The 13,235-nt window shown below is 48.9% G+C and overlaps 1 protein-coding gene across 2 annotated transcripts in view; it reads right to left on the bottom strand.

Moving 5' to 3' along the window:
- TCERG1 (transcription elongation regulator 1) overlaps nt 1-13,235 on the bottom strand; it is a 95,003-nt gene that overhangs the window by 16,278 nt on the left and 65,490 nt on the right. For both annotated transcript variants that reach the window (XM_044280742.1, XM_044280741.1), the window contains one exon: nt 11,150-11,300. In XM_044280742.1, the coding sequence (XP_044136677.1) occupies nt 11,150-11,300 (151 nt within the window). The remainder of the gene's footprint in view (nt 1-11,149; nt 11,301-13,235) is intronic.

Below are 13,235 nucleotides of genomic sequence, written 5' to 3' on the forward strand. Positions count from 1 at the left end.
CTGCTCCTATCCACCGTGCTGCTTCCATCTTCCGGTCCCCGCACTGTTTTCTGGGCAGGCTGACATGCACGGCTCTAGCCAATAACTGGCTTCAGTGGTAAAACGCTGCTTTTGATCACAACTGAAGTCAGTTATTAGCTGGAGCAGTGCATGCAACTATGCCTATGTGCCGCCGGAAGAAAACTGTGTGGGGACCAGAAGATGGAGACAGCAGAAGTAGTAAAGAGGACCAGAGCGGCATGGAGCAGGCAAGTATCAATATCTTCTGTTTTAGGGGGAAGGCTGCGGGCACTTGCTTAAAAATCTTGATAAGGCCTCATGCACATGAAAGTTACTTTGGTCCGCATCTGGGCCACATTTTTTGCAGCTCGGATGTGAACCTATTAACTTCAATGGGGCTGTAAAAGATGCAGACAGAACTACGTGTGCTGTCTGCATCCATTTGCTCTCCAGTCCGTGGCCCCGCAAAAAAAAAAAAAAAAAAAAAAAAAGAAAGAAAAAGAAGATCATGTTCTTGTCTGTTTGCGGACAAGAATAGGCATTTCTATTATGGGCACCTGTAAATTGCGGTATACACACAAGCGGCATCCGTATTTTACGGATCCACACTTTGTGGACTGCAAAACACATCACGGTCGTATGCATGAGGCCTAACCAGAAAAAACCCTTTAAGGACATGCTACCATAGTATTACTAGTGCATCTTATAGAGGGCCTTATTACAGCCTCACCCTTCTCATGACGGAGGTGCTTTACTAACCGGACAAGCCTAAATAGTTTGATTAATAGAAAATGGCTAATACACCTACACCATTAAAAATTAACAGTGATTACCAATGCAGCGAGAGACTGCACTCTTCAGCAACATGCAGATCAATAAACTAGCCTAGCAATGCTTGGCCAGTTAGCATTAGCCTTCAGGGTAGAGACTTGGCCTATGTTCCCTTCTGTGGTGTTGGACAGTCTGCAACTCTGTACCAATGAGATGAAGGGTCGCGCAGAAAACAACCCTAGCTTTAAAGTGTAACTGCTGTTCCAGTTTTACAATATAACTTAATTACTGAAATTGTACATTTCTATTAAAAAAAATAGCTCTAAAGGGGTCCATTTTCTAACAGAAATGTATGATTTCAGTAATTAAAGTATATTACAAAAATGGTCATCACTGCCCCTACACATCTAATATAAAAAGTTGAGTGTATGTGTGCTAAAGGAATCCGCACCATCGCATTTACAATCATGAAATTTGGCACACGTACATTAGATGTCCAGGAAGGTTTTAGGCCAGGTCTCAGCTCTCTAAATCATACATTTCCTGAGATATTCCCAAAAATGCATTAGCCAATAGAAGCTCGCAGGCCATTAGCCTCCACATACACAGTTTTACTCCAGGTTTCCATAACAACCCAGCCATTTTTCTTCACTGCTGTAGGTGAGCTTTAACCTCTTGGGGACACATGACGTACCAGTACAGCATGATGTCCTCGTACTTCATGTGTAGGCAGGCGGTGATCGGAACTGGGTGCCTGCTGAAATCAATCAGCAGGCACCCTGGGACAATGAGTAAATATACCAGAACGATGCCAGGCCCTTCAGCTAGTTACACAAATAAAAATAAAATGGCAGTTACACTTTAACTGGCTGAGGTATGTACTGCCTGCTGGCTGACCAACGCAAAGTACACTAGAATCGAAGCATCTCGGGGTGAGATGCATTTGTAATTGTGCACTAGTGATCATACCGCATACGCATTGTGCACAGTACAACACTGGCTACTGTATGCAGTGCAATGTATGAACCTTAAATTCCTTGTAGATACAACACTGTGTGCAGGCCGGTGTGAATTAAGTGGAAAGAAGGTTAGAACATGCATAAAAGCACATGTAAAAACACTACAGTAAACACCTGTAAAAAGAAAACCGCACTCCACTGTGACTAGCTTTCAAGCACAGGAGGAAAATTTGACTAATTTGAGCCAAAACGTCATCTATTCCTAGAAAGTGTCTGAGAATTGCTCCTGTCAAAGATTGGGGTTGTGCTTACTGATAGCAGATTTGAATATCCCCATGCATCTCCAGTGTTGATCTGCGCTTCCCACTGCTGACTTCTTATATAAGTGACATTTAAGCTCATTAATTTTTTATGTGTGACCTTTGGCAGCAACGTTTACTTAAAAGTGAGCAAAGTTCAAGAGAAAAAATGAAATGCAACCAACCACATTCTAGAAAACATGGATCTGTGGAAGCTTATTCTTTAGCTAAAGTAGTCAGTGAAATGATAAAAACCATGGCATTACATCAGATCTTCTACATGCAGTCTGGGTTTGTAATCGTCTAGTACTCACAATTTCATGCACTTATATACCATTAATACCTCGTTATAGACATTAATCATTTACTCATTAAAACACAAAACCTATTATGATTTTTATGCTTGTGTACAGCCTGATACAGAATAAATTAAAATAATAAAATATATTACTGCCAGGAAATGGAGGATATGAGTTAAAGGGGTTGTCAGAGTTTATTTTTTTGTATGTTTCAAACTAATCAAATGTAAGGGCTTTACAATGCACTTACTGAATCTACAGTCGCTGCTTTCTCAGATCTCACTGAGGATCACATGACCTGTCATGTCAGCTTCTCTCCCTGCTCTGATGATGTTTCGTGCACAAGCCTGAGAGAGCAGATATGTGTCTGTACACAAGTCACTGTGCTGGCCACGCCCACTTTCACTAGCTGCTGCCGTCTGCTTTCTCCCTGGATTCTTCAGGAAAAACGTTAACTCCTTCAGTAGCACAGACTTGGGGCTGAAGGCTTTACCGAGTAGCTACAGGCAGTGGAGACAAATGCTGGGCACAGGAGCTTACAGAATAGAGGAGTTCTGCAGAGCATTGCACAAGCACAGGTAGGTGGAAGATCTTATGTGGATCAGCAGTGTCATTGTACAGCTGGGACTTGTAGTCCACACATGCTGCTTAGTCTCCCAGCAGGCAGACATTTCACTCAGGGCAGGACTTTTATTCACTTCCTTTGCAGAGCAGGGGGAGGGGCAGAGATTGTTGTTATTGTAGGTAAACAAAAGGTCCAGAAGAGAACCAGGGAAATGAGGAAATACATTTTTTTTTTGCCTAAAACTTGCTTATCTTAGTTATTGCTGGCCATCAGATTTACAGTGATTATCTATCTATCTATCTATATATATATATATATATATATATATATATATATATTCCCATAACTCGGACAACCCCTTTAAACTGCATCTCCAGTGGCCTATGTAATAACTCCTGATTCCTAGGCTATTACATTTAACTTTCTGGATTGCAGTGCGACTGAACCCACAAAATCCATAGTGCACACTTAACTAGTAAAGGCCTGTAACTGGGTGCAGTTAACAGTCAGCAAACCACAAGAGAAGCAAGTATAGCCACACTGTGTACACTGAATTTCTTAAAGGAGTGTTCCTAAATTCATTTTGTAGACTTGGGTCCAAGTGAGAGGCAGTCTGTATGAAGTCAACTCACACATTAAATGCCATAAATGACTAAAAGGCAGGGCTTTGAAGTCTAAACTAGTTTTGGGCAGAGTGGGAAGAAAAGTACCGACTCCAGTGTAAAAAAATAAAATAAAAATTGTGTTAATAAATTAATTACACCTTATTAATAACTTTCATATAAATTTAGAAAAGTTAAAAAATGTTAAATCAAACACATTTTATATGTTCTACCAATGTAAGGCCCTTATTTATCAAAAACAGTGATAAGCAGGGTGTTTTTATGGCGATAATCAGTTCTCACCTCTCATACTACAGTGATAAGCAGGGTGTTCTAGTGGTGATAGAAAAACGAGATTTTTGTATAACTTACCAGTAAAATCTCTTTCTCGCTCTTCCTTGGGGGACACAGGAAACCTTGGGTATAGCTCATCTCCATAGGAGGCGTGACACTAAGTGAAAGACTGTTAAGCCCCTCCTCCAGCAGCTATACCCTCCGCCTGGAGAGAGAGACTACCAGTTATGTGCCCAAGTAGTTAAAACAAAGGCAAGGATCAACCAAAATAACACCAACAAGTCAAAACACCCGTCAGGGCAACCAAAACAATGGGTGGGTGCTATGTCCCCCAAGGAAGAGCGAGAAAGATTTTACTGGTAAGTTATACAAAAATCTAGTTTTCTCGCCCAATTCCTTGGGGGACACAGGAAACCTTGGGACGTTCAAAAGCAGTCCACAAATAGGGAGGGACCACAACCCAAGGCGAATGAAAGCACCATAGGCATTAAGGCACCGCCGCCTGCAAGACCAGGCGGCCCAAAGCAGCATCCGCCGATGCATAAGTGTTCACCCTGTAGAACTTGGTGAAAGTGTGCAAAGAAGACCAGGTGGCCGCCTTACAATTGTTCAGCCGAAGCTCGATTACGCTGAGCCCAGGAAGCCCCGACCGCTCTGGTAGAATGAGCGGTAACACCAAAGGGCGGCTCCCTGCCCTTAGCACAGTAAGCCTCAGCAATAGCCATCTTGATGAAGCGGGCAATAACCACCTTAAATGCCGCCAGCCCCCTGCGCGGACCCTCCGGAACCACAAATAGAGAATCCGAGCGCCGAAAGGGTCTGGTTACATCCAGGTAGATCCTCAGAGCCCTAACAACATCCAGACGGTGAAGATCCCGTTCCCGAGGATGAGACGGGGACGGGCACAGAGAAGGAAGGACAATATCTTCATTCAGGTGAAAAGCGGACACCACCTTTGGAAGAAAATCCGGAACCGGGCGGAGAACCACCTTGTCCTGGTGAAAAACCAAGAGGGGTTCCACGCAAGAAAGTGCCGCCAACTCAGACACACGCCGAAGAGACGTGATGGCGACAAGGAAGAAAACTTTGCAAGACAACAAGCGAAGGGAAACCCTGCGCAGAGGCTCGAAAGGGGAAGATTGGAGAGCCGTCAGCACAACATTAAGATCCCAAGATGGAACGGAAGCGCGATACGGGGGAGCACAGTGAGCAACCCCCTGAAGAAAAGTCTTAACTGGACCGAGCGGAGCCAGAGGGCGCTGAAAAAGGTCCTGAGACCCAAACCCAAGTCCAGACCAGACTGCAAAAAGGATAAAATCGTAGGGAGAGAAGAACGAAGAGGATGAACCCCTAAGGCCTCGCAGAAAGTCAAATAGGCCCGCCAGGTTCGGTAATAAATTCTGGACGATGCCGGTTTACGCGCACGAATCATGGTACGGACCACGTCAGCAGAAAACCCCCGCCGCGTCAGGACTGCGGTTTCAATAACCACGCCGCTAAACGTAGCGACCCTAAATGCTGGTGGAAGATCGGCCCTTGAGAGAGGAGGTCTTCTCTTAGAGGCAGAGGCAAGGGAGCGTCTGCCAGGAGCAACATAAGGTCGGCGTACCAAGGACGACGAGGCCAATCCGAGGCTATTAGGATCGCCGGCGTGCCCTCCGCCGCGATCTTCCGAAGGACTCGTGGAAGAAGAGGCAGGGGCGGAAAAACGTAGAGGAGAGAAAACTCCGTCCAGGGAAGGACGAGCGTGTCCGCGCCGTAAGCGTCCGGATCCTTGGCTATGGCCATGAAGGTGGGAAGCTTGTGGTTGAATCTGGAGGCCATGAAATCCACGTCCGGACGACCCCAACGGAGGCAAAGAGACTCGAAGACGTCGGGGTGCAGAGACCACTCGCCCGGGTCTATCGTCGTCCGGCTGAGGAAATCCGCCGCCCAATTGTCCACCCCCGGGATGTAAATGGCCGAAAGGGCAGGAACATGAACTTCCGCCCAGCGAAGGATTAGAGACACCTCCCTCATCGCCGCCACGCTGCGAGTGCCCCCCTGATGATTTATGTACGCCACAGCCGTGGCATTGTCCGATTGGACACGAACTGGGTGACCCTGAAGCAGTGAAGTCCAATGCCGGAGTGAGAGGAGAATTGCCCTCAGCTCCAGAACGTTGATCGGCAGTTTGGACACCGATGGAGACCAAGTGCCTTGGACGGACCGAGGAGGAAACACCCCCCCCCCCCCAACCCCGCAGACTGGCATCGGTGGTAATCACCAACCAAGTTATCGGCAGGAAGGACTTCCCTTGGAGAGGGGTCCGCAGCCACCAGAGGAGAGAGGAGCGATCCTGGGGGGAAAGGGGAAAATGCCGATCCAGACTCTCCTGGGACTTGTCCCAGGCGGACAGAATGGCCCTCTGAAAGGTGCGGGAGTGATACTGCGCGTAAGGAATCGCTTCGAAACAGGACACCATCTGTCCCAAGACCCGCATGCTGAACCGGAAGGAAGGATGGCGGTGGGTCAGAAGGCTCCGAACCGACCGATGAAGGAGCTGGCGCTTCTCTGACGGAAGCCAAACCTCCGCTGCATCTGTATCCAGCAGCATCCCCAGAAAGATCAGCTGCCTGGATGGAACAAGAGAGGATTTGGGAAGGTTGATAATCCAACCGAACCGGCGTAAGGTTTGTAGCGAGAGGTCCACACTGGCGGAAGTCAGTGACAGAGAAGGTGCCTTGATTAGGAGATCGTCCAAATATGGAAGTAGAAAAACTCCCCTGGAACGAAGTAAGGCGAGGACAGGGGCAAGGACCTTCGTGAAAACGCGAGGGGCCGTCGCCAGCCCGAAGGGGAGGGCAACGAACTGGTAGTGGTCGGACCCCACTGCAAAGCGCAGAAAGCACTGATGACACCGAGCGATTGGAATATGAAGGTAGGCGTCCTGGACGTCGATAGAGGCCAGGAACTCCCCCTTTTCCAGAGAGGCCACCACCGATCTGAGAGACTCCATCCGGAATCGCTGAAGACGAAGGAAACGGTTCAACCGTTTTAGATCCAGAATGGGACGAACCAAACCTTCCTTTTTGGGGACCACAAAAAGGTTTGAATAGAGCCCTTGAATCTTTCTCCCATAGGAACCGGGGCGATGACCCCTTTGTTCAGAAGGGTGCTAACGGCAGTAAAGAAATCGGCCGCCCCTCGGGGATCCTGGGGAACCCGGGAGCGAAAGAACCGAACTGGGGGGAGGGACGCAAACTCGAGTTTGTACCCGGAAGACACGACCTCGAGGGCCCAGGCGTCGGAGACGTGCGTCTGCCAGAAGTCCCTGAACAGGAGGAGCCGCCCCCCCCACCCGGGTGGGTGGGGGCACACCTTCAGGTAGGGGTCTGCTTGGTCGCGGGAGGGCGAGCAGGCTGTGACTTGCGCCAGGAGGGCTGGGTCCGAAAAAAAGGTTTCTTACGTCTGTCCTGGACAGGGTTAGTGGATGGACCTGAAGTGGTGCGAGGTGCGGGAGCCCTGCGGGAAGACCTGAAGCGAGAAAAGGTGGGACGGCCACGAGTGGTGCTCCTAGTCCTGGATTGGGGAAGATGTGTACTCTTCCCCCCCCCCCCCCCCCGTGGCTTCGGAGATGATTTCATCCAAGCGGGTCCCGAACAATCGAGAACCAGTGAAGGGAAGGCCAGTAAGAGACCGCTTTGACGTGGCGTCCGCCGTCCAAACCTTTAACCAAAGCTCCCTCCTAGCCGAAACGGCCAGGGCAGATGAACGGGCTATGAGAGCCCCCGCATCCAGGGATGCTTCACAGACAAATTTACCGGCCTGAACGATAAGTTGGGCTAGAGCACGGAGGTCCTGAATAGGGACGTTGGATTCAAGCTCCAGATCCGGCTGAGACGCCCACTCTGAAACCGCTTTTCCAGCCCAAGCGGAGGCAAAGACCGGCCTAAGGGCGGAACCGGAGGCTGCAAAGATACCCTTTGTAATGGCCTCTATACGGCGATCCTCAGTGGATTGTAAGGAAGAACCATCTGCAACGGGAATAGCTGTGCTTTTGGACAAACGGGCCACAGGGGGGGGTCGACTTTAGGTGGTGACGCCCAGTTTGTAATGCAATCCGCCGGGAATGGATAACAGACATCCAACTTTTTTGGCGGGGTAAAACGTGCATCAGGACGGGCCCAGGCCTTAGAAACCACTGACGAGAAGTCAGCATGGAGGGGAAAAACCGCAGACGCTTGTTTTTGGCGGAAAAAGGAAACAGTTTTTTTCAGGATCAGGAGGATCATCGTGAATCTTAAAGGTATCACGGATATTGTTAATAAGATGGCCCACGGCAGAAGCCAGCTTTGAAGGCAAGGCCGAGTCCATATCCCATTTGGAATCGACTAGTTCCCCTTCAGAGGGCATATCCTGTAATGAGGAAGGGCCCGACTGGGAGCGCACCCTTGGGGGTGACACCGAAGCATCCGAGGATGATAGGTGCTCCGCCCTGGGCCGCTTCTGGGGTTGACGGGCTCTGGAGGTGTCGCCTGCAGAGAGAGACTCAGACGGGTCGGCTAAAATAGCGGACCCGGAGGGCCCAGCAGGGGAATTATCCGGCTGCGGTAATGGCAATGCATCTGCAAGGCGGCCCATAACGCTAGTGAGACTGACCACAGCCTGGGAAAGGGATCTAGCCCAGTCAGGGGGATCCAAGAGGCCAGGGGGTGACACAACAGATGGCGGACCCTGTAATGGGGCTTTGCAAGCCGAGCAATGCGGGTCAGACTGCCCTTGAGGAAGGGGCGCCTTACATGCGGTGCAGGTATGATACCAAGGTCCAGCAGGCACTAAGGGGTCAGACATGTTGGCTGGAAGCAATATAGAGGCGTCCAGGCCAGAGGGCTGCAGTGCTAGAGGGGGTCAACAGTCCTACCAGGTCACAGTGGGAGCAGACGGCACAGCAGCGGCAACAGCAGTGGCCAAAAAAGGCAGCGGCAACACCTTGAGGTAACGATCCGTCCTGAGCAGCAAGCAGGCACGAAGAAGAGGCGGGGCTAGTGAGGAGCGGGAAGAAAAGACGTCCGCCCCTTGACTGAAGCCTAACAAGCACAGGGAAGCGGAACGAAGCTCCGCCCCCCGCTGAAACTTTTCTCTCGCGCGCGCGATTCAAAGATTATATGCCGCCGAAGCCCAGAATATTGTTCCCCGTCCGCCTCCCTATAAGCGGAGGCGAACGACACACCGATGGCAGGCAAGAGCGCCGAGAGGAACGAAAAAAGAGACGGCCCATGCGCGGACCCTTGCGGCCGCCGTACCCAAGGTAAAATTGCGCAGCAACCCTCCCCCTTGAGCTCCGCTCAGCTCATACATACAAGGGAGCCGACAGGACGATAGGCCCGCCCTGGTAATCGGGACAATGAAGGCCAGGCAGAGGGGACAGCAGGAGCCAGGACCCTAACGGGGAAGGGGGGGGTAGGAACGGCTGCACAGCCACCTCACCATTCGACGTTTTCACCCTCTGTCCATTCAGCCACTGGCACCGAAGTGGCAGGGAGCTGGAGAGGGGCTTGCAGGTGGGCGACCTTGTGCTGGCGGGATGCAGGGGAGCTGGGCTGCCCTGGTCCTCCTTTTCTTCTGTGGGGGAGGCAGCAGAGCGGATACCGGCACTGGCGCAGCTCAACCCCGGGAAAACAGAGAGGTCTATTGCGACTCTGTTGTCCCTGTTGAAAAAAAGCAAAAAAATAAAAAATAAAAAAAATCTTTAGCAAAGACAGCTCTGCAGTGCAGAGAGTGTCTTGCCTCCTTGACACTAAGCAAAAAACTGGTAGTCTCTCTCTCCAGGCGGAGGGTATAGCTGCTGGAGGAGGGGCTTAACAGTCTTTCACTTAGTGTCACACCTCCTATGGAGAGGAGCTATACCCAAGGTTTCCCGTGTCCCCCAAGGAATTGGGCGAGAAATCAGTTCTCTTATACTATAAACGTCAATAAGCAGGGTGTTCTAGTGATGATAATCAGTTCTCACCCCTTGTATTCTCTCCTGTCAATTAATTATGCTATAAACAGTGATAAGCAGGGTGTTTGAGTGGTGATAGATAGATAGATTACACCCCTTCCTATGGTCCCTCTTGTCCCTTAGGCCAGGGCTTTTGTCATGCGACAAGTCACCCTAGCCTTATACTAAGTACTTTCATGCTGCTCCAAGGGCCTAAGCTACAAGGCTTGAAACTGCGCTGCACATGCTCAGTAGTGAACACTAGTAGTGATGCCTGCAGTCATTTCAGAACTACTAGACAAAACAGGAAGACAGCATTAAATGGGTTGTCTTGGATTAAGTACATTTTCACAGGTACCTGCAGCCTGCCTCTGCTATGAACAGCATTATACTTGCCAACTACCCCCCTCCTCTGGTTCTGCTTGCTGGCTCCCCAGTGTACATCTTCCGGCGTGTGGCTTGTTTCATTCGTTACCTGCACGGGCTACCGCAAATAACTGGCTTCAATGGTGGTGTCTCTCTTGTGAACATATCATTGCTGAATCCAGTCATTGACTGCAGCAGAGCAGGTGATCACAATATAGCTTTCCAACTTTTTTCTGAGGAGAAATTCCTAGATTTCTTACAATCCTTAAGACTATAATAGCGTTTTCCAGTTATTAAATGCAAAGTGCATTGCATATTTACTTACAGGAATTTTGAAAGTTTCAGATATTTCAGAAATTGTATTCCAATAAATATGGTTTAAGTTCTATCTAAGTGGCCCGATTACTTATATAATAGTAAGAAAAGCATTTTAATACCGGAAATGTGCTATTACTAAATTATTGGTCACTTATGACTGACTTAAGAGTCTGAACTTTGGCCTATCGGCTCCATAGCCCTGCTGATAAGACACAGTTTCCACCTCAGTGATCCAACACCTTCGTGGAGAGCGGGGGTCCCCCAACCTCTCACTTGAGGTGACTACTGCATCCAGGAAAAGCATATGAGAAGTAGCTGGATATGTGTACTCTTTCTCTAGGCAGCTGTTCCCGCAACTCCTAAAGCGGAATGGTAAGAGCCGCGCCTATGAGGACCCATCTTTCCTTTCATCATGCTGCAACAGCAGCTGCCTCAGTAGGCAGAAATGGGGACCCACGTTCTCCACATAGTTGAGAGGTATCAAGGTAGCACTGCCATCTAATATTTTTAGACATATTCCGTGGCTGTTCCATAAATGTCCATGTTGGGAATACCCTAACAGTGAATACACTGACTGGCTGTCTAGTGGCACCTCTCTCAGGTTCAGTATAATGCACAACATATTGGACAGCCGTCCAGCTTTACCTGCCACTACATACTAAACATACTTCAAACAAATCAAAGAACAAACTCTTTAAACTTGGCAACCATCACCTTTTCTCCTTTATTTTTGGAATCCTCTTTCTCTTTCTTTCGTGCTGCAACCATGTATTCATTAAATATGGTTTCACGATCTTTCATTTTTTCAATAGCTTTGAAGCGGAGATCTTTGGCATGTTTGGTTGCAAATTCGCTAAATGTATTCCTGTTAAACAAAAAAAACAATACAGTATCAGTTTTGAATAATATATAAATTTTAAATATGGATCAAAGATGGTCACCAGGTAAAACCAGAATAGCTGGTTTTGTTCAATGCCCTTAAGGTTTTTTTGTAGGCTGGGTGCTTCACCCCAGTGGAGAATGCATGTGGCTGAATGCCAACACTGTACATATTTTTTTCCTTCTTTTGGCTCCAGTTTGGCTCAAAAATTACAACTGTACCGATGTGTGAATCTGGCCTTAAAGGGGTTTTCCAGGATTTTAATACTGATTGCAGATTCTCTGAATATCTATGGCCTATTCTGCTAGTGTTTGCAGCACTGCTCCCATTCATTATAATGGGAGAAGTACTGCAGTTACCAGCTCCGTCCACTACACAATGGATGGGGTGGCTTCGGTCCAGTGCAGACACTATTCTGAAAACTGGATTTTTGTACTCACCGTAAAATCCTTTTCTCGTAGGATGCATGGGGGGACACAGCACCGTGGGTATATACCCAGCTGCCTCTAGAAGTAAAAAGTGTTGGATCCTCCTATCTGGGCTATACCCACTGCAGATACAGGAGCAAACCAGTAGGTAGAAAAGCAGTAGGAGCACAAAACAAAACTATAAGCCAACAAATCCTAAACCAGAGAGGACCGACATAAAAAACTAGCCACAGAGGGTGGGATTTGTGTCCCCCAATGCATCCTACGAGAAAAATATTTTACAGCGAGTACAAAAATCCAGTTTTCTCTTGAATGCATTGGGGGACACAGCACCATAGGTTGTTCTAAAGCAGTCCACAAGGGAGAGCAGAAAAACAGCCATGCAACGCAACTAACTCACGGCTGCTTGCGGAACCCTGCAACCCAAACTGGCATCAGCAGAAGCCAAAAAGTGGATGTGATCAAATTTGGAAAACGTATGTACAGAGGCCCAGGTGGCGGCCTTGCAGACCTAGGAAGCTGAGGCCTGATGTCTAACCACCCAAGAAGCCCTGACCACCCTAGTGGAATGAGCGGTCAACTGAAAGGGAGGAACACGGCCCTTCGCAATATAGGCCTCCTTAACTACCGACCTAATCCAACGGGATATGGTGGCCCTGGAAGCTTGCAGGCCCTTGTGAGGACCCTCAGGGACCGCAAAGAGGGAGTGCGACCGGCGGAAGGACCCAGTCAACCAAAGATAGAGGCGAAGAGCCCAAACAACATCCAAACGGTGAAGAGAAGGCTCCCTAGGATGAGAGGGGTTAGGACAGAAGGACGGAAGGACAAGCTCCTCATTAATATGGAATTAGGACACCACCTTAGGGAGAAAGGACCACCGGACACAGAACCACCTTATCCTGATGAAACACCAAGAAAGGGGATCTGCAAGTTCCGCAGCAAGTTCAGAAACTCTGCAAATAGAAGAAATCGCCACAAGAAAGGCGACCTTAAGCAAGACAAAGGAAAGAGAAATATCCTGTAAAGGCTTAAAGGGAGAGGCCTGAAGAGTGTCCAGAACAATGTTCAAGTCCCACAGTTACACAGGACGACGAAAAGGCGCAACGCGGTGAGCGACCTCCTGCAGAAAGGTTCTCACTTGGCGGCAAGAAGCCAGGGGTTTCTGGAAAAGAACAGATAGGGCTGAAATCTGACCCTTGAGAGAGGCCAGTCGAAGGCCCTTGTCAAAGCCCGCCTGGTGGAAAGACAAGACTCTGGGAATAGAAAGGTAGAGAGGGTGAAACCGAGCAGCCTCACACCAGGAAAAATAAGTCTTCCAGGTACGATGATAAATTCTGGAAGACTGGGGCTTGCGTGCATGGAGCATAGTCTGAATAACAGACAGAGACCGCAGAACCTCAGTACCGAGGCCTCAACAGCCACGCCATTAAACGCAGCTGATGCAAACTCGGGTGGAGTAGCGGACCTTGGGAAAGGAGGTCGGGACGTAGAG

The sequence above is a fragment of the Bufo gargarizans genome, chromosome 2 (assembly GCF_014858855.1).
Source record: "Bufo gargarizans isolate SCDJY-AF-19 chromosome 2, ASM1485885v1, whole genome shotgun sequence".
NCBI classification, from domain to species: Eukaryota; Metazoa; Chordata; class Amphibia; order Anura; family Bufonidae; genus Bufo; species Bufo gargarizans.